Source organism: Poeciliopsis prolifica, unplaced genomic scaffold (genome assembly GCF_027474105.1).
Source record: "Poeciliopsis prolifica strain line A6 unplaced genomic scaffold, Auburn_PproV2 SCAFFOLD021, whole genome shotgun sequence".
NCBI lineage: Eukaryota > Metazoa > Chordata > Actinopteri > Cyprinodontiformes > Poeciliidae > Poeciliopsis > Poeciliopsis prolifica.
Window position 1 is genome coordinate 4,784,327 of NW_026562396.1, and position 21,383 is coordinate 4,805,709.

At 40.6% G+C, this 21,383-nt stretch overlaps 1 protein-coding gene across 1 annotated transcript in view; it reads right to left on the reverse strand.

The window, feature by feature from the left end:
* dmxl2 (Dmx-like 2) overlaps window positions 1-21,383 on the reverse strand; it is a 41,441-nt gene that overhangs the window by 2,399 nt on the left and 17,659 nt on the right. The window contains 35 exon segments of the mRNA XM_055045251.1: window positions 381-598; window positions 688-740; window positions 821-912; window positions 1,021-1,098; window positions 1,195-1,322; window positions 1,399-1,459; window positions 3,113-3,251; window positions 3,363-3,484; window positions 3,699-3,785; window positions 5,425-5,490; window positions 7,217-7,334; window positions 7,667-7,868; window positions 7,985-8,070; window positions 8,171-8,304; window positions 8,404-8,594; window positions 8,965-8,991; window positions 10,610-10,687; window positions 10,986-11,168; window positions 11,430-11,675; window positions 12,826-12,956; window positions 13,046-13,122; window positions 13,835-14,026; window positions 14,110-14,400; window positions 14,500-14,682; window positions 15,409-15,792; window positions 15,901-16,103; window positions 16,211-16,472; window positions 17,481-17,646; window positions 17,755-17,852; window positions 18,101-18,270; window positions 18,984-19,094; window positions 20,374-20,509; window positions 20,795-20,859; window positions 20,862-20,889; window positions 20,975-21,304. Of these exon segments, the coding sequence (XP_054901226.1) occupies window positions 381-598; window positions 688-740; window positions 821-912; window positions 1,021-1,098; window positions 1,195-1,322; window positions 1,399-1,459; window positions 3,113-3,251; window positions 3,363-3,484; window positions 3,699-3,785; window positions 5,425-5,490; window positions 7,217-7,334; window positions 7,667-7,868; window positions 7,985-8,070; window positions 8,171-8,304; window positions 8,404-8,594; window positions 8,965-8,991; window positions 10,610-10,687; window positions 10,986-11,168; window positions 11,430-11,675; window positions 12,826-12,956; window positions 13,046-13,122; window positions 13,835-14,026; window positions 14,110-14,400; window positions 14,500-14,682; window positions 15,409-15,792; window positions 15,901-16,103; window positions 16,211-16,472; window positions 17,481-17,646; window positions 17,755-17,852; window positions 18,101-18,270; window positions 18,984-19,094; window positions 20,374-20,509; window positions 20,795-20,859; window positions 20,862-20,889; window positions 20,975-21,304 (5,136 nt within the window).

Genomic DNA, 21,383 nt, shown 5'->3' on the forward strand with positions numbered 1-21,383 from the left:
AGTGTAGCTTTGAGGAAGCTAGGTAAAAGACACCTTCCCCATCTGGGCTGTCTTTTTATGTTATGTGTCCTAATTTGGTAATGGGCATTTCATCACCACATCGTGCTATACCAAGAACAGTTCACTTCTCTGACTTTTATTTGTTTTTATGTGCTTCATTTTTGTTTCTACAAACAAAAACCGAATAGAGGCCAAAGAAGGCGTTTCCAAAGACTCGCAGGCTGTGGAATGTGATACATTTTATTTCTTCTTTTTGTTTTTTTACATAAGTCATATCTACTACTCTGTATTTATTTACATCACCATAAGAAATATGTAAATCAGATCAAAAATAAAACATATAATAAACATTTTTTGAAAAATCCAATAAAATTGGTTACCTTTATGTTTCCCTCTGCAGAGCCGGTGACGAAGAAGTCCTCAAAGGGATCCAGAGCGAGCGCCTTGATGGCCGAGTCATGGGCCTGGAAAGTGTGCAGCAGCTGTCTCTGGCGGATGTCAAACACACACACAAAGCCTTTCCTGCCCCCAGTGATGAGCAGCTGCTGCTTCTGAGCGTACTCGAGGACAGTGGCCCCGTTCTCATGGCAGGGGAACGCTGAGGGAAGAAACATGACGGACGCGTTACAGAGCAGCTTATTATGGTGGAATAATACCTTTTTTTTTTTTAAACATCAGGTTTCTTACCGTGGACTATAGTATTGCCAGGTGAAATCAGAGTGTCCCACAAGCAAACATTTCTGCAAATATTAACATAATAATCAACCTGACTTTTAAAAACAAAACGTCTTCGATTCAGTTTCTCGATGTGGACGCTTGCCTGTTGTCGTTGGACTGTCCGGCTGTCGCGATCAGGCTGGAGGACGTGATGAACGCAAAATCGCCGCAGGTCTTGGAGTGACACTGCCAACTCTGACAGCAAGAAAAGAACAAAAATGAAGAACAGTGACATCAGGATTTACTTGAAAGCGTTTGGTTTGTCGCTGACGGTCTGACGTGAGGGCGGGGAGTCGACCTCACCAGGTAAGGTTTGGGGTTGGAGGACGTCTGGTTGACCTGCCAGAGACTGAGGAATCCCTCTCCGTCAGCAACTCCGCACTGCAACAGGAATTTAGAAAAATCACAACAGTGCAGCAAGCAAACAATACACAGCCAATATTCCCTCTCTTTCTCAGTGTGTGTGTGTGTGCACACCTTGTTGCCTTGGGAGTTAAAGTAGAGCCGGGTGATACGAGCGTTGCCTGCTTGTCTGAAGCAAATGAGCTGCTGTGGCCTGTTCCATTCGAACATCCTCACGCTGCCGTCCTGAGCCCCCGTCATGTCTGAGGCACACGCCAACATGTCAGAGGAAAATTCATCACAACTAACGGTTGAAACCAGTGAAGCGGAGTCACTTACAGTACTGATAAACAGGGTGCGATGTCATCCTCTTCACATTATTTAGATTTCTTTTCATAATCTGGATAAAAAAATAAAAAAAAGTAAAATAATAAATAAAGTTAATATCGATAGTCTTCTAAAACATCCAACAATCCAGATTTGTAAGATAAGAAATTACAGGAAGTGATTTAGAGGATTAATAGAGTTTATGTACATTTATAAAAAGTTAATTCATATCAGCTTTAAAAATGTACAATTAGAGATTAAACTGAAAATATGCAACCCCCTCTGCAAATTAGGTTTACTGGCAAAAAAAGAAACAAAAAAAGTAGCATTATATTGGTGTTTGCGTGGCCCGAAGAGGAAGTAACGGCTGAAACCAGATTCCTGAGGAGGCAGAAAACTGTGACAACACCTGGTGGGTGCGGCCACTGAGGTTTCAGTTTCCACAGTAAGGGACGCACTAAACATCCCCGCTCTGTTCTGTGGAGCGAGGAATCCAAACGACAGTGCTTTGAAGCTATGGATGAGGAAAAATATTACATGCAATAAAGAAATCTGTGTCTACAGTGAAGCACTGAGGAGGCTCAGTGATCCTCAGACAGCTGTTGTTCATCTGGCAACTTTTTAAGATTTTTAGCAAGAAAATTAAAATATCATCCAAACACCTAATGTGGTTTATGTCTTTCATTGCTGCTGTGAAGCATTTTGCTTGTCATTTGTGAAAAACATAGGAGTTCAAAATAAACACACAAAAAAAGCACAGCAGCAAAATTTTATATACTCCCTAAAAGTGGAGTAAAAGTTTCTGTTTCCTTTTCTTTCTCTCTGTTCAGCTCAGATTAATCCACCTTCAAATTCAGCTGAATGCATCACATATAAATGTAATGTTGTCCCACCATTGAACCACACATTTCCTCAAATCTATTTTCCAAAAAGATGCTCTTTTTTTTATTCTACATATGCCAATACATTTGTCCTAAACCACAAACCATAATTTAGAAAAACCATCACAAATTTCTGGCAAAATTCTGTTTTTAAACTAATTTTTCATCTGCTAAAGATTCAAAAGCAAACACCAGGAACATTATAAAATGATCCCCTGGTCTTATTACAGAAAAAAAAAAAATCCACAATTCACCACAGCGCAGCACGAGGATTCAGATCTGTAAAAACCACAGAAGCAGAGCAGAGGATCACCGCCTGCCGCGTCCTCTTCACTGTATCGCGCCGAACATTTATCAGCCTGGCTGGGACGCCGAGGTCTCTGGCTGTAAGGTACTGTGACGCAAATCTGCACCTTGGGCAGACGGCTGTGAGAGCTATCTGAGTTTATAAGCAAGCCATCTCTGCCGCGCGGAGCTGCCCTCTCCTCTGTATCAGCGCTCATAGACTCAGCAGCAGGTCAGGAGTTTAGTCGCCGCAGCTTTGTTTGGCTCAATGTTGATAAGTTTCAAAAACATAAACTTTGTCTGCGGATGAGCAGAGACTTTGAGCTAGAGATTGAATCTGACGCTTTAGGTTCCTTCTGCTGTTTGTAAATACGAGTCATTTTTAACGCATGTAAACCAGACCAAAATAAAACAAAATAACTAGGTCACTTCACAGAGTTTCACCCAACAGCAGAATTGGGAAAAGAACCTGGTTTCCCCCTACTGTTAGAGGCTAAGAACTGCAAACTCAACACTGCCTGGTGCAAAGTTTGGAGATTTTGCAACAAAGTATCTCATACCACACTGGCCCCCATGCTGGTCTGACCGCTACCGAGCCACGGCATGGATGCAGAAACTGGCATCGGCGGCGGTGCAAAAGACACGGAGCTCGCCTGGGCGATGTTTGTGTGAGAGGAGCGGGGGTCTAAGTCGTCTGAGCTGCAAAACAAAACAGAAAAAGAACCATTGTGCTGATTTAGTTGGGTTTTTTTGTGCTGGAAGGAAACAACAGTAAACAAAAATTATTCTTTGACTTGATGCAACTCCGACCTTCGGGATTCCTTATCAAAGTCGTCTCCTATCCAGGTGTAGGGCTGGACGGCCACCAGAGTGGAGACGTCCACCTCCTGGACGTCGTGGGTGGATGCCAACACGATCTCATTGGAATTAGCCTGAGACAAGAAGGCAGCAAGGAAGAGGTGGAGGAGGAGGGGCAATGATTAACAGAGGGGAACTGCTTCTAACTTGATTGAAAATGACACAAATATGTTAGATTCCAGGACATTTTCAGACAAATGTCAATTCACTTCTTGTACACTGAAAAAAAAAAAAAAAAAAAAACATATTTCCAAGAAAAATTCTGCCATAAAATTTGAAAGTACTTACCCAGTTAATGGCAAACGCCATAATTATGTCAGACTCCTTGTGAATGATTTTAGCCTTTCCTCCAGGATAGCCCAGATCTGCCTCTACCTGAAGAGCAAAAGAAAAACCAAAGCTGAGGAGACGTCAGAGCTGCAGCTCAGGGATCTGAAGCTAGTCAGTAAAAGAGAGAGATTTGCTCTCTGAAAGAAAAGATTAAATTAATTTCCCAGTAATATTAGTGAAGCAGGAAAGGACTGTAAATTTCAAAACTCGATTTTTTGAGTTGCTTCAGAAAAGATTCCCGCACCATGAAGTTTCATTCAAATAAAAGAGAAAGGCAGTAATAAGACGATTACAGATGCATCTCAGTAAATTAGAATTATATCGGAAGGTTTATTTATTCAATAATTAAATTTTAAGAAATGAAACGCATAGGGATTCGTTACACAGTGATATATTTCAGCCATCTATTTCTGTTCATTTCTATGATTGTTAACTCATGCAATCAAAAATCTATTATTCTTTGAATATTCTATTGCATAAAACTAATAACATTTTTACACAGAAATGTCATGACCTACATTACCATTAGCAACAGCTGTTATTCTGGTTGTGCTAACCCAATCCTGAACCAGATATTATTTCAAAACAACTTAGCTAAACTGAGGGGAAAAAAGACTGGAGGATGCATTTTGTATTTCATTTTGGAAATCGGTGGCCGGCAGAGAGTGACAAACCTCTCCATGCTAGGAGAGGCTGCTAGCATGTAGCCTCTGCATGCTAGCAGCCTCTCCTAGAGAGGGGTTAGCCTCTCCAAAGCTAACACAACTGAGTAGCCTCTTCCTTATTTGTGAGTGTTGTCTGCTCAGATACCGGTGTTGGCCTGTCAGTAATCAGATCGTAGCCGGCTATGTAACGGATGTAACCTCCTGCAACAAGGAAGTTTCAACCACTGGGTGCGAAATAGTCTTAATTTTGGCGCTGAAACCGCCCATTGTTTCTGTAGGCTAACACTTTCTTGCATTACAACTATTTTGTTCTCAGAAACTGAATTTTACACTTCTTTTAATGTCAAAATTGGTAGAAACAAATACATATCACTATACGAGCAGTGGATATGTAAAATTGTTCCACTTTTTCAACTGAATTACCAACCAAAGTGTCACTTTCTGATATCACTTTAGTTTATGGCGATGCACCACTGCATGGCAGACGCATAACTTCAATGTAAGTATAACATTTTTGTAAGAAAAACTGCAAAGCTACAAAAGCCTCCTACAGCCCTGACAGTGAGCATGCAAGTTAGTCGATCTACTGAGTGTGCCATCGCTTGCTTGCTTTACGTCCATCAGAATCAGTCCAGTTAGGCAGGAAAAAAGGAGTGAAAGGGAGATGTGTTATTTTTGGGATTTGGTTGTGAGGAGAAATGTGAACGGATGTCCCAGTGAGAGGAAAGGATCAAAAGTCACACCTAAGCCTCAGAGCTAGAGGACTTTATGGAAAATAAATTAATAAATCAAAAGACTGGAGCGGTCACTATTAGGCCAAGCTGGAGAGGAGAAAACCAGTCCTTCACCCAGTTTGGTGACGCCACAACCCACATACCAAAACCTTATGCAGCAGACTTTTTATTTTTTACTTTTTAAAATTTTTTATAAATAGTCTCATGCATTTCCTCCTTCGAGCTTGGCTTTGCAGTGATGCTCAGAGACAAAAGGGCCCGGGCTGGGACGGTAAATGATACTACCTTATAGGGACTGCTAGCTCCAGCTATGCAGTTTGGGTTTATACGGTCCACATGGTTCTCTAAAGACTACACAACACACAGAGGCAATATAGACACGGAACAAACCAACATGGCACAACACACAACACATGCACAAACAGAAAAAAAAAAACATGAAATGAAAATGAAGAGGACTCAGAATCTCATTGTAATCTTGTTAAAAATAGAAATCAATAAATTTGTCTCTTGAAATAAAGTCCTCGTCATTAGAATGGATGAACAGTGAATCTGAATGTTATAGGTAATTTGTAGCTCCTGCCTGAAATCTCACTCGTCAAATCACTTGCAACAACACGAGACCAAGCACATGAATCCTCTGGAACGTGTCTCATAGATGTAAAAGCTTTTCTATTTCATTTGGGTTATGAGTGATTACTTTCTTCCAAACAAATCCAGACATCACAGAAGGCAGTGATCTGTCTTGTGCTTGATTAAAGATGAGAAGTCAAAGCAAAGATAATGAAACTAAGAAAAAAAACATAACTAGAGAGAGAAAAAGCTCAGTTGGCAACTTCCTCTGTCTGACAGCATTATGGTGGACGGTCAGGTCTGCTCTCTGTTTGATGAATGATTCCTCACTGGTCCACATAATCACACTAAAAGGTCTCAAAGACATCAAAGCAGGAAGCTTTCAATGCAAAATTGCATGAGCTCTTTGTAGGTTGTTTGTTCATATTGGAGGAAAACTGTATAAACACGTGGTAAAATCATAATAAAAATTTGATGCCTTTCTTCCTTTGACCAAACAAAATAATGCCTGCTTTATTTAAATAAGCCTAGTTAATCCTCACACTGAGCAAATAATGGTTATTGTAATCTAACATTGTGATTCTTGGTCTGTTCATCTAGAAAAAAAATGACTGCTTTGCAAGATAAAGTGAGAAGGTTAAAAAAGCAATGTCATCAAACATGGATATTTTGTCCTTTCCTTAAAAGAATAGTTCAAAATTTTTAAATTGAGGTTTTATCATGTACTTGTGTGTAGTTAATGTCTTATCTGCAGTAGATAACTTTCATTAGATCGCCACAACATTTTTAATCCAAAAGTAAAACCATTTTAAAGTTTCATTCAACAGTTTTTGCCTGTGCCTCTATGACATTTATTAAAATGGATATGTTTTGTAAAGGTTTAATATGAGGACTTTACACTGACTCCAGACTGGAACATTTTAAGACTTTCTTAAAGAAGACCAGTTATGGTTATCAGCAAGCCCATGATGCTTCCATGTCTTCTCGTTCATTGTGGTCTACTTTAAGTTAATTGTAGGATATTTTATCTTGCTATGTTCCTTTATTAAATCGTGTTTTGTGTTGTTATAGGTCTATCTATATGTAGGTGATGTGTATTGCAAATTTGCTGAGGCTGCAAATGTGACAGTGATTGTTCACACTTTGCATGTGTCTGCATGCAAATAATAATGATAAACAATTAAGAAAGAAAAACAAGCTGAGATCTGATTTTGCTTTAGTCCTGCTCTGATTTTCAACAAGATGGAAAACTTATGGGTCAAATTAAAGTGAGAACATTCAGAAAGTTATTGATCGCAGATAAGACTCTTCACAACATATAGATAAAACCATCCCTGAAAAAATCAACCAACAAAATAATCATGTGGGAGGATGTTCTTAATTACAGACAAAATATATATATTCAGATCAAATAAAAGGACCGTTTAATAAGTAGATATTTTGTTTTTAGTCAGCTAATCAGGGAAAATTGAATCAGGATTTTCTTTATGAATCTTCTGCTGACCTCACTCTGCTTCCTTTTCTTGGTAAAGATGTAACGAATCAAAGCCTCCTGGAGAACTTCCTGTTTGACGAGGAAATGCCAAAGACGTCGTACTGGGAAGGACTGATGGCTTTTATTCCTGGAAACAATAATAGAGCAAGAAGAAAAAAGATCCAGTCAATTTTTTTCTATTAAAATTAGAATTTTCCAGCAATTTGTGAAACACTTGCCCTACACTGGTGATACTATCAGAATAGTAGTTTTTTTCCCCATAATTATGTCCAAACAAACAATCTGACTTTGATTTTCAAGCACTCACAGCGACCAATCATAAGTATACAACATAAAATGTAGGCAATTGTCCACAAATGTTATGTAATTGCACCAGAGTAAAGGGATCAGAGACTTGCAATTAAAAAAGAAAATTTTTTTTCAAATAATTCATCGAACCACATTGATGAATACACTAACTTGAAGGGCGTGTTGTCTGGCTCCAGCATGGCTTTGTGTCGCAGTATGGCGGGCCCAGAACCTGTGCTCAGGTCAGTGGGGTAGGTGTTGATGTAATTGGGAGGCGGACCTTCAAACTTGTTCATCCGCTCCAGTAAAAGTTGTTCCCAGTTCTCCAAAGTCTTCAACACTGCGTTGCTAAGAGGTGAAGTGACTGGTAGATCTGAGATCATAGCAAACAAAGAGAAAGGCTTAAATATATTTAGAACTGGCTGACATGTTGCATGTTGGGGTCCACATTCGATTTAAGTAGCTGCTTAGAAGTACAAAGCAGAGTACCTGTGAAGTCAAGTCCAGTGAGAGGGATAAAGTTCTTGACGTTGTGATGAGCCAGTTTGACCATAACCAGACGGATCAAAGCCCAGCTGAGTCCAAAAAAGAAACCAACAAAAACGGTAAGGCTTCACTCTGAAACACCGGCTCAAAAAAGAAAGTTATATCTAAGCAGGAGAAGATGGAGTCAACCTGTAGGAGTTGGAGTCCGAATGCTCCGTCATCTGTGTGTCTGAGAGGAAGGCATCATCGTCATCGTCGTCATCCTCAGCGCCACTTTCGTCTGAATCATACAAAGCGTTGCTCTCCGAGAGCGGGAGGAAAGGCTGAGAGGAATAAAGGTAAGGGAAGAAAAAAATAATGCTTGTTTTATATAACACGGAGGATGTGCGTCACACGAACCGCTTGTCAGTTTAATGTCTTACTTTTGCTACAAAGTAGTCCCACATGCTCAGCTCGGGGGGAATGAACTTCTCTCTGTAGGTGGGTCTCTCTGCAGGCACAGGAGGCGGGGTGGCGGGGGTCTCCTTCACCGGGCGTCCAGGAACCAGCATCCTCATGTTGAATCTGCGCCTGTATCGGTCCACGTCCTCCGCAGGCGGCTGAGGGGGGGCCGCTGGCATGTGAAGAAGCAACAAGGAGCTTAAGATATTTACGATTAACCTCAGAAAAGGAAAGCTATCGGGAGGCCGCGAGAAGAATGAGGATGAGCTTAGACTCAGCCTCATCTCCATTCCAGAAGCAGTTCAAAGCAGATCAGAAGGAGGAACACTGCATCCACACTCTATCAGGGGGCCTAAGCCACATGGACTTGGGAGTGAAAACTGCAAACAACGACCTTAATCATATCCGAAATACCAGGACTGGTTTTGTCTCTTTACCACCCAAATGAAAACTGAGCCATTTGGGAGAGGGTGACATGAAGACAAACACACAGACATTTAGGATGGAGACACAGGGCAAGACACTGTAGGGTATGCACAAACCTGCGCCATCATCCTGGGTGACAATCTCTGGCATTGCACCAGACAAAACAAGACAACACACAAACCAGAGTAGACAGTGCAGTTAGACACACAGATACCACACAGTTTATTACATAACTAAAAAAATAAGAAAAATAAATAACTAACAGGAAGTGATACTTAAAACACACAAACGACATCAAACACAGATGACACATTTGCTGAGTAGTCATAAACAAAGGATTGTCTTCAATCCACAGTGAGACAGATATAATTGTTTATTTTATTAAAAAGTGCTAAGGATGTCAATTAGGAGCTAAAAATAAATGTCGTTTCTGCACGGCTGAGTTTCTGCAGCATGAAGGTGAGACTGCAGCAAACCTCAAAAGGGCAGAGTTTCAACAAGACATCTCTTTCAACAGTCTGACATTTACGATCGTCTGAGCTCCAAACAAGCTCTTTAAAAGCCTCCTGGCCGCGCTGAGAGCTACATCAGACATGACACAGATGTGCCGTCCAAATGCCAGCTCCAATCTTCCCTCCACACAAAAACAGCTGGAGAGTTCAATACTATTAATGAACGGTGTTAAATTCTGTCCACAAACCTGGACTTATAACAGCATAAGTAGTGCAAGTGTGGATTAGGTTGCGTGATTATAGGTGCGACTTGTGCGAAATTCTGTTCCCCTATTCCTCTCTTAATGAACAAGAAATCCTTTGATTTTGGTACTATTTGCACATTATTTTCCAGAGTTATGAGGGGGGAACCATATATTTTAGCTTCCTGAAACAAATTGTTCTCCTGCCATGACATGGGACCTTATTATTTTTTCACAAACTCTTTAACTCTGTTTATTCCTCTCTTCATCAACAACAAATCCTGTGGATTCAGTGACATTTGATCATTTATTTGCCAAAGCTACTGGGGGAACCATATATTTTAACTTCCTGAAGGAAATCCGTTCCCCCTCTATAACATGGGAACAAATTAATTGACCAATTTACTGTGCTTATTTCTCTCATCATCAATAACTAATCCTGTGGATTTGGTTACATTTGATCATTTTTTGCCAAAGCTCCTGCCTTCCAGAACAGCCCTGCCCTCCAACTCCCCAATTCAGCTCCTTCAGACTAGCCAGTAGCAATTAGCAAACATGCTAATGGACATGCTTATCTGCTGAGCTAATCATACACAATACTTCTTAGTCCAGCACTCCTAAAAACGGTTGTGAGCGCAATAATGAGAAGCCCCTTTACGATTACGTACTGAAGGCAGAGTATTGGGAAGAGTGGGAGCTTCTTAAGAGAAAGAGGCCGATTTCAAAGTGTGAAACTGTTTGATATTTACAACAATTTGAAACAACTGTAATGCAGCTACTTGATTGTGCTCTAAAATGGCCTGGAAAATACATACGTGACTTTTGAGTTTTTGTCAACGCTTTTTTATTCTTTTCATTTTTTTCCCCCTTCACTTCACATGCACTCTTTTGTTTTGGTCTACAAGATAAAATCTCTTAACCCAACCAGGTGTTTAGTGGTAATGTGTCAAGATGTGGAAAAAGTTACAAGCCACAGCACATTCAGAATGAAATACAGCTATAAAACTAGTAGATGCCATTCTAGTATTCTAGATAACACATAGCTCTTTAGCCCTCTTCAAGAGTACCTGGTTTAGTCTCAGATTCAGATCTAGTCTGAGAGGACTGCTCAGCCTTGGCCACTGAACACTCCTGGCTAAGGGCAGCTGTTTAGTGACACAACAAAAATGAGCACAGAAGACATTACGACATGAACATGCGATGCTGCGTACGCACACAAATCCACTCACACCCTCACATGGTTGCCGCTTATCATAACAGTGAGCACAAATGTCTTCATAGCACTAATCAGCTCTAATGTTCTCGAAGGGCATTCAGCAGGAGCTTCATGAGAGAGAGAGGCAGGAGAGTCAGTCAAGCATCGGCAACAACGCAAACCTGTACAGTTACCATGCACCGCAATCCTGCAAACCAGCACTGCAATCTACCAGCCTCGTTACTCACAGCTGGCCTTAGTTGCTGGGGCCACAGTGCCCAGCCCCTCTCCCCTTGAAACAGGAGGAGGGGGTCGATTGGGGTGCTGGGTTTCAGTGAGGATGGGAGAGGGGTTTGAGGGGAGGTTGCTCTGCTCAGGTCTTCCTGTCTCCTGAGATTCCTCTGGACTGGCTGCCTCAAACTCAGTTGGCACTGGGACACAGGGCAGAGGGCACACTCACACAAGACACGACACACCAGTGGCAGCAGCAGTATCTTTGGAACATCATCAGGTCAGGGGTAGGTGAATAAAAATGATGGAGACAGACTCCAGAAGGATGGAGCGGTCGCCTCGGACGCAAGATGTAATCGGAGTTAATTGGGATGTGAATACTCAGAGCAAAGGGGCAAAGGGGGATGAAGACGACGTGAGGAGAGTGTGAATGCAAAACTGCACTTTTTTTTTTTTTTTACCTGGTGGAAGTTCAGGCCTCTTTGGCTTAATGATGACTTTTGCTCCTCCTCCGAAGACAGCCGCCCACATGCGATTGTTGAGGGGATGCGCGGCCAGGCGGAAGAGTTCATTGCTGTTGTGAGTGCCCAGGCCGTGGATAAGCAGCGAAAGATAAACAGCCACGACCGCCTCGCACAGCAGAACACTGAGCCTTGGCTGGTCCTCCTCCCTCGCAGACGTCAACAGGGAGATCAGGGACGACACACCTGCAGCGAGGGGGGACACGGTGCTTTTTTCTTTTCCAAAAAATTATTGACAAAGTCATATATAAAAAAGAAAAAAAAAACAGACACAATGAAGAGCTCTTTTATGAAACATTTGCATGATAAGTCTCTGTCTTTCTATTTCTTTCCTGGAGGCCATTGAGCTCCGATTATAGAACACCATCTGCCGCTCTGCATAAACACAGATTGTCTGCTTTGCTTCCCCCGCCCCCTGCACACACACACCTCCCTCTGCTGTTCACATTTCATCCAAGTCATCCCTTTGGTGCTTTCATATATGCTACTTCCTCATCCAGCTCACAGGATGAGGAAGGATTCTGGAAAATTATTATAGTCTCCGTCAGTCATCTTTTTTGCTCCATGTAGAGCAGGGCTTTTCGAAGTGTGGGGCGCCAGAGCTCTACAGGGGGAATGAGCAAAGTAACTGCAGGTATTTAACCAATTTCCACCAATCCCATGAGTCTGTTCATTCACCCAGCTACCAGTGGCGCCATTCTGGCTGTGCTTGGCTGAAGTGAACCTGTCTGGCTTTCACATCCCAAAACTCAATAAAACCTGATTTGGAATTTCAAAATTTAGCGGCTTTGTTGAAGGTTTCTAATTTTACCATTAGTGAAATTTGACTTTTTTTTTTTTTTATAAGTTTGTGATACAACTATTTAAAATTCTGAAATAGGACACATGCTTATTTTGTGTTAATGTTTCAATTCAGCTAATCTGCCCTTGACTTGTTCATTAATGTTTGTGGTGTTTTTGGCATCTTTTGAAATGTTGATGTTTCGGTGGAATGGTTTCTGTCATTGGTGTATCTTTGTCTAAACATACAATGTCCATTTATTAATTTATCCATTTAAAAATGTATAAATGAATCATTCAAAATGAATAAATGAATATAATAAAATGTGTAAAATGTTCTTCGGTACATTTTGCAGCTTAAGTCAACAAATCTAAAGCAGGCAGACCCCACAACATCAGTGAAATATGCGTGAATGGCACATTAAGCACAGGAACAGCAAAATGTTTACAGAAATAATCGCAGTAATGTAGCTGTGGGACGCAGGCTTTGATTTCCTCCCTAAGGGCAGAGTAGATCTCCTAAATGTTGAAAACCCTAAGAAGAGTGTCTGGTTACCAGGCCACTGCGCAGGAGCAGAGTTCGGAGTAACATGTTCTTCAATGCTTTCTGTGCGAAGCCGCTTCCTTTCACTTAGCAGCAGCCCCTGGTACACCATCCCTGTGAACTGGTTGGCTTCTGTTTGACTGCTGAGAGGAGAAAAACAGAGAAAAGTGTTTATTTTCACCTTGTGGGAGGTTAAATCCAGTCTCTCACTGAATAATGGACCATTGATTACCTGTAACTGTGACTGTCACATAGGGCTTGGTAGACACAGGCAGAAAGAGACGCTGCTAGCGTGTGAAGCGCATTTACCTGAGGATGAAAGAACAGTTACCATATTATGAAAATGAACAACAAATACAAGGAAAAGCTTCACACCAACTCCAGCAGCATTTTCCTTAAAAAGAACATTTTTTGGCAGAACATTGGGTTGCGTTCAAACTCAGGCACACATGAATTGACAAGAATCTTGCAACTTGTTCTCGGTTTTAAGCATCAGTGACATTTGGTACTGGTGGTGCCAAATGTTTTCCAAGCTGCTCGCAAACTTCTGCCATAAAATATGAATAGAGATGAAGAGAAAAAAAAACACTGCTCCAGTTTTCAGTGCTTCAAGGAGCAGATAAAAAAAAATCTACTTAGTTACGACACAGAGTTTGTGTAAGTTAGCATATTTGGTAACACTTTATTTGACGGGTTGTGAATAAGGCTGTCATGTCGTAAACATGACATAACATCTGTCATGAACATGAGTAAGTTTTTATGAATATTTATGACTTGCCATAAAGTGTCATTCGGTATATTATGACATTTTTAATGCAAAATTCACATTATTCAAAATGTCTGTTATGACAACCTGACATTAACTAAGAAAGTATTACTGATTAAACTTTAGCTTTAATAAAATAAAGCTATATAATTTTTACATTTCAATCAGTAATACTTTTATAACAAATTCACGTCAGATTATGATTTTAATCCCCGCAAGTCTCAAATATAAAAATTCTCGTTTTTGAGTCCTGACCCGATCGTCGATGATGTCCGGATGTGGCGGAGCCTCCAACATCGTGATGGTGTAGAGGATGTCGTGTATGTGGTTGCTGAGGTGGAGAACGGGATTGGCTATGACCGTCTTGGTGGGGGCGATGCACGCTGACAGCAGAGGCAGGGTTGTAGGCAGAGGCAGAGGGGACTGCAGTTGCTTCACTGTGGTCTCCTGCACAAACACAGAGGAAGCGTTCAGATCTGTGCCAAACATTCAAACAGTAAAGGATGGGTGAATGGCAGCATGGAGTGCACCTGCTGGCTCTCCTGCAGGAGGAAGAGAAGCTCCATACGGACGGAGGTGACCCCTCCTCCTTTGGCTCCATGAAGGCTGCAGTACGACAGGAAGACCCTCAGCAGGGCCTGGTTCTTCCTCAGCCAGGCTTTACGCCTCTCAGAGTGCTGCTGCTTGGCTTGAAGACGACGTCGCTCCATCTGGTGACGCTCGTAAGCCCCGGCCTCCATGTTCTCCAGCGCCTCGTCTGAAATGTCCACAGACGCTGTACGATCCCTCTCGACTTCTGGGCCTTCCTCTTTTCCCTCCACCTGTGTATTTTAACCAATAAGTACAGAGAATAATTAAATCAGAAAGGACGGCCAACGCTTTCTGATCTCCCCACATGAGTTCATTTTCTTGGAGTTTACTTTGTAGTTGCAGATCTTGTGCATTGCTGCAATCTCCTTCTCCAACCAGCTGTAGAGCTGAAAGCGGAGCTTCCCTCCATCGACCTCGAAACCCGTGGCCAGCGTTCGCAGCTCGGTCATCAGGATCTTCAAACACGCACGAAACTTCAGTTGCTCTGCAATCACATCCACTTCGGACTCACCCTAAAAATTAGAAAAACTGAGTGTTTATAGGGTTTAAAAACTACATATATGAAAAGTCATAAAGAACAAATCTTGCTATTAACTGTTTGCAAGTAAAATACAAACATTTCAACTCTGATACAATACATGACTGTTCACCGGATTAAAAAAGACAGTGTTTTTTTTTCAGTGCTAAGGAGGTTCTTGACATGAAAAAAAATAAAAAAAAACTTTTACAGACATTTCTAGAGGATCCTCAGAATTTCAAAGGAAATTTATGCTGAACTCTGAACCATAAATTAATATTATTTTGTTTGTAGTGAGAAGCTTTCTTTCATTTAAAATTTCACAGCATTTACTTATATTGTGAAATGGGTAAAAGTCTTACAGTCCTTTTCATCTTGTTCCAATTTTTTAACCTGTGTGAGACTTATCATAGATCTCTTTAAAAGCATTGGCCAAACCACATATTATGTCCTCAGCTAGCCTTTTATTAGATACTGGCCTTTTATTTTATTTATAAGTAAAATAAAGAAAGATTTCAAAAGTGTACCCTTTTGGTGAAATTGTGGAAAATTAGAGGCAAACACTGAAGACATTTGCATTATGTGTATGATTGTTGTATATGTAGCATTTTGTTCAAACTGATTATGAATAAGAAAGATATAAATATTAAAGTGAAAACAAAAATAAATAAAGACAGATCTCATCTGTGATTTGAGCTGTTTTTAATAGATATGTATATACCTGCGAGTCTTCTCTTTGCAGTTTGGGACCATCATTCTTTGAGCCTTTGTCCTCAATCTCTGGTTTCTTCATGGTTAAGCCATCTTCATCCTCATCTTCATCATCTTCCTTGTCATTGCCCCAGTCGAGCTGCAGCTCGTCTTCCTCCACCTTGATAACAGGCTGGCTCCAGTCCAGCCCACCAACGCTATCGTTGGCTCCCCAGGCAGGAGCCGGGGCTGCAGAGGAGCCCCAGTCCAAACCGCCTTGGGTGCCATTTTCTAACGGCTGGCTCACATTCACATTTGCCTTCGACGGAGCTTTGCTGGGAGACGAGGAGCCAGATTTCCGGCTTACTTTGGGAATCTTGGAGAGCACTTCCAGAGCCAAAACCGGGCAACCCACCTACGGAAGAAAATAAAACACGGTAAACAGATTAACCTCACATAATTACGACAAATCAAAGATAAAAGACATCTACTGGATTGGTAACCATTTCAGAACTGAGCTTACTTTAAAGTGTGCATTGGCAGTAGTGAAGAACAGTTTGCGTTCTATAAGGTTGATCTCATCTGCACTGCTTTTCTCAGCAGTAAGGCCCACATTTGTCACTGTGCCTTCTGGATTCGCAAAATGCCGACGGATGATCAAAGGATGTGTCCTTAAGTAGTTATAGAAACTAAACACAACAGGGTTGCAAGACTTCACCATCACATCTGATGCACAAGAGGGAAGAGAAAGAGATGAAGAATAAAGATTGCATACAACAAAAATCATGATGAAAGCAAGTAAGGCTCATTTTATCCCCAGGTTTTCTGCTTACCTGGATTCTCCTCTTCTTTTGGGTTTCTCTCCAATAGTGTGTCCAGGGCTCGGGTGTAATCTTTCATGATCCAGTAGGCTATGCTGCGAAGGAACGGGTCTGGATGCAGTCTGGAGCAGTGATAAGCGCTCCCGTCCCGGTTGCAGCCCAGAACCTTCTCGTACAGCAGGCCTTGGCAGGTGGACGAATTCTCAAAGTCGGCTTCGTACAACCTCGCTACTATCATGGCTAACTGGAGATCCTCCATCTTCTCCATCAACACCTGCACATCATGAAGGAGCGTTCAATCTACAGTACAACTAAACTTTATATGAAAGGTAAAATAACAAGACAACATGAAACATTTTCAAATGGCTGAACTCATAATACTCAGGTATTCTGATTGATAATAGAGCAAAAGCTAATAGAGCTAAAAGTTTGAGGGTTCTTACAATTGTTCTTAACACATTCTAGATTAGATCCTGTAATTTATGACAAGGCATATCTTCACTTCACAAATTAACTCAATAAATGCAGAGTTAAGCTGAAGTAGTAACCAAAAACAAATGACAACAGCCTTTTTGCACTTTGTTTTGAAAGTTTAATCGTAAATATGTTTGTAATTCATAAACTCCTGTGATCAAACTGGACAAAAAAGTTATGATTAGCATTACCTGAAACACAGATCAACATCTTAACATAAATTTATTTTATGTTCATTTTATTTTGCTAGAATGCCATTATTTTGTCTTTGCAGAATAAGAAAAAGTATAGAAACTCAAACTTTTCTCCAAAAACGAGATGTAATTTTTTCATACTAATAACAGGTTATGTAGAAGCCCTGTTATTTTGTTGCTGTGAAAATCCAACAGAGCTCGCCGAGCTCTGTTGGATGTAATTTGCATGTAGTCCTTCTAGATTTCCTTCACTTGGTCATTCTTGTCTCACTTTACCTTGAGTTAGAAGCACATAATGCTCAAAGTTGCTTTCTTGTTATTTTCTATCTGTATGTTTTGACTGTGTGGCTGTAAACTTCATGCCAAAGTAAAATGTGCACGATTGTTATTAATTTTATCAGCGTTAAGTGTTTACTCAAAGGCTGCTCTCAGCAACATACATTATTATTCTGCTTCATGCAGAAATTTAAATTCCATAGATTTTCATTTCTTTCATTTTACTGCCACTGTGAGGGAAATGAAAAGAGAGACCAAGAGAAGACTCAGAAGTAATAAGCTGTGCCTGGGTATCTATGTGTGTAAATCAGGAAGTGTGTGTGTGTATTTCTCCTCACCTCTATTGCGTCTTTAAGGGAGCCAGCTAATAGGAAAAAAGCAGCAGACTGCTCAAAGCGCTGCTTTCCCAGCAGGGAGAAAGCGTTCTTTAGAGCTGCTTTTCGCCAGCGGTCCTCAGTGAAGTTGTTTTTGAAGAATTGAGTCATTTTCTCATCATGCTGAGACCTGAGAGATGGAAATGAGACTGTTGAATATCTCAATGAGGTTTAAAAATACACTGGAAACAAACATACAATACACAGAGTAGCAGCGTATCCTGTGTCATGATCCTACCGGAACAGACCCCACAGAACAGCTTTTTTCTTCATGGCCAAGTAGAACAGCGCAGCATCCAAAGGGTCGCTGTTCCTCTGGAACGCAGCTTTGCCCAGCTGATGTCACACAGAACAGTTCAGTTATTTGGTTTACTCTAACCTGATACGTCACAAGAGCAAATATACTCAATATATGCTGAGAAAATGTCGATAGTAGTTAATCATCAAGCAAAGTGCTACCATAAATATGTAGATAAAACAAAAAATGAATTACAAATTTTTCTCAATAAAAATCACTGGTTCTTTTACACTTTCATTCTAGATTTTAGAATGTATTCAGACTCATTTTTTATTTTTATCGGTACCTTCTCCACCATCTTCCGCAGCGTGTTGATGTTGCGTATCCACCATCCCACTCCCACGGCTCTCAGCTCAGACCACTGTGGGTCGCCTCTCTGCATGGCAGGAATCATGTTCAGCAGCTCCTCCTCCGCCTCAGAGTGGAAGGCCCATGCAAAGTGGCACGTGGAAAGGCCTGGCATGGAGATGGATGGAGGGATGGAGAGAAGAGAGAAGCATGATTGGCTTGAATTGAATTTGGACAGAAACAGATTTAATAAAAGTGAAACATGAACCTGAGACAGTCTTGTAAAATGCCTTGAAATGACATGAGGCTAAAGCATATCATCAAAGAGGTTCAATTTATTTCAGGAATTTAATAGATATAGTTAAACTTGTGTTTATCATACAGAATGCATACAGCTGTCAGCTAATTAAAACCCAGAAACTAAGATTTGAATGTCGCACAGAGGCAATAATAGGGGTATTGGTACAGACATAAAAATTATGTCATGAGACAGTTTACAAGATTGACAGCAGAAGGTCAGTAACACCCTCTACAAAGTGGATAATTAATAAAGGGTAACTGCTTATGAAATATATAACATTTCACTGAGCCATCTCCTCCTAATATACATAAATGTTGGAATTAAAGACTTTCCAAATAGGTTATACAGATTGAACCATGTAGAAGCTGCAGCAGATTGGAGACATAAAACATGTGTGGACTTGACTGCAACTAGTAGCACTTTTCTTCATTTAAATGAGTAAAACTTCATTAACTTCATCCACACACAGTTCACACACACAGATGCATAAATCACTCTTAATACTTTTTTGTGCTCAATATAATGAAACCTATTTGATTTTGACAAAAAGGTGATTTTACAAAAAAAGTTTTTTTTTTACCCTGGTGAAGCAACTGCATACGATACAGAGGAGGCAAAGACGTGAGCAGGCAGGTATGAAGACGCATGGCGAGCAGGTACCTCAGTCCACACTCATCAAGAGCCTCGCCACCTAAACAAACAGAAAAAAATTAGTACTTCCAATTAACAGCTACAGAATAAATGCAAAAAAGCACCTCCTGTAATATATCAGTTCATGCAATCCTGTCAAAGAAAATATCTTTCCTGACCCTGAACCTTCTTCTGTGATTACTCTGCCCTTGAACAACCTGCTTATGTCTTCCTCTCAAAAGACTAAATAAACAAGAGGGAAAATTGAAGAAGAAGAAAAAAATACAATGATAATAAAAAAGTATGGAGGAACAGTTCAGGCACTTTTTGCTGATTTGGTCATTGAAGATTTGATGATTGGAGATTAAAGACACGCTGGAACACACAATCAAAACAGCATGTTTGTCTTACACGCTTATAACCTTTATTCAACTTTTAAGGAGTAAGGCTCTTACAAAGGTTAATAAGTACAGTGATGGTAGACAAAAAGGCAGGGCAACACACCACATATTGATTGATTTGTCGTTTCAGAGGCATCCATGATCTTAAATGCAAGCTGCATATTTCTACATATGAAAATATGGGCTATAATGGAGGAAAGGCACAGTGTATTGTTAGGTTTTAAAAATTGTTGAAACTGAACGCTGTTAAAAATTTAATGATAGTGATCCAAGAACAATTTTAAGAAATACATTTCTTATAATCTCAAAGTCAATCAGTACTGAAAAGCTAAAAACTTACTTACTCTGGAGATTTTCAGGTTAAGTTGTTTTTCGACATAAGCATGTCAATCAAGTTGCTCCAACAAAGAGAAATTACAGTACAAAACACAAGAGCTAAGAGGTTTTCTTTTATTCTTTTCAGTCTTTGTTGCTGCCCATGCTGGATAAGTAAATGTTTCTAGGGTTTAAAAAAAATTGAGTCAAGATAAGAGTTTTCATTCTTTGAGGAATAAACACTAGGATTGTTTTTAGTGTTTAGTAATGATAATAGCAAATATACGTTTTTAAAGTCAGATCACATCGTGTTAAAAAGAAGCTTGTTTTACAGCTCGTTCTCACACAGTGTGACATCGCCTGTGGTATTAATATAATAAATACTCAATGAGAAGAATCAATCCAGGAGCAGAACATCTGTTGCTGTTGGGGAGATAGCATTAGAATTACCATCTGATCTTTGACTTTTTCTATGAAACTGGAGTAGAATAAACAAGTTTCTACTTTAAATGTGTTTATTCTACTTTAAGTGTAGAATAAACAGAATGCTCACTCATATTGATCCGTTAAGATACAAAACTAGAGACAGCAGTGGATACAGGTAAACACAAAGCCTCCAGTAACCTGTGTACTGTTGGTCAGCGGAGCTCGTAACTTCAGCACTTGTGGTAGCGATTGTATCGGCCAAGGCCACCAAAAACATCTGTTCCAGCCTGGTGAGTCCTGGGAGGCTCGAGTGCATGAGGTGGCTGGATAACACCTGGAAACAAACAAAAAAGAAAAAGAAAACAACTGAAACACAGAATTGAAAAATATATTTTTTTCCTTTTTGTGCAGAGAAGGAAAATGTTGAACAAGTTAAGTTGTTCCCCACAACTTAACTTGTTCAGCAATAAAATTATGAGATATCAAAATGAAGTACTAACATGTCAAAATGTGCTTAATTCTCTTTATTACTGTATTGTTTTCTCTACGTTTATTCACAATAGTAAAAAAAAAAAAAACTCTGTACAGAAATTGCAAGGTCAATAAAATGAGCAATTACCTGAGCATGCTCCGGTCCAAAATAAGAGGGTGAGACTGAGAGATGATGACTTCCTCTCTTCCTCAGACAAAGTCATCAGTAGTAACTGTTGGCACCTGTTTCAACATTCAGGAAACAGTTGTAGTTACTTACAGATCTAAATGCACGTTCAGTAAAGGGACAGTAATTCTGATAGCTCACCTGGAAGAGATCGGCATACTGGTCTTCTGAGGATTTTTGAGTTGCATCACCGTCAACAACCTTTGCCGTTTTGGCGCTTTCTTCCGCTCCCTTGAATGAGGTGTCGAGGTCGGCCAACATCAAGGCGTAGAGGGGCAGTGGAGGGATGGAGTTGATCTCCGTGTAATCCCTCCCTCCGTCTCGGCCGGCCACAATGGTGTCCTTTGCCGTGCTTCCGGTCACACTGATTGTTCGAGAGAGATGCCTCCTGGATCCGCCTTCACCTGCCTCCACATCCCTGACCACAGCGACTTCTCCAGCTATGCACTTCACCAGATGGGCAAGTATGGCCTGACCAAATTACGACATACGCTTTAGATTTTAAGTGCGGTAGCTATTTCTGAACATTCATTTTCGAGCGGAAAGGGAC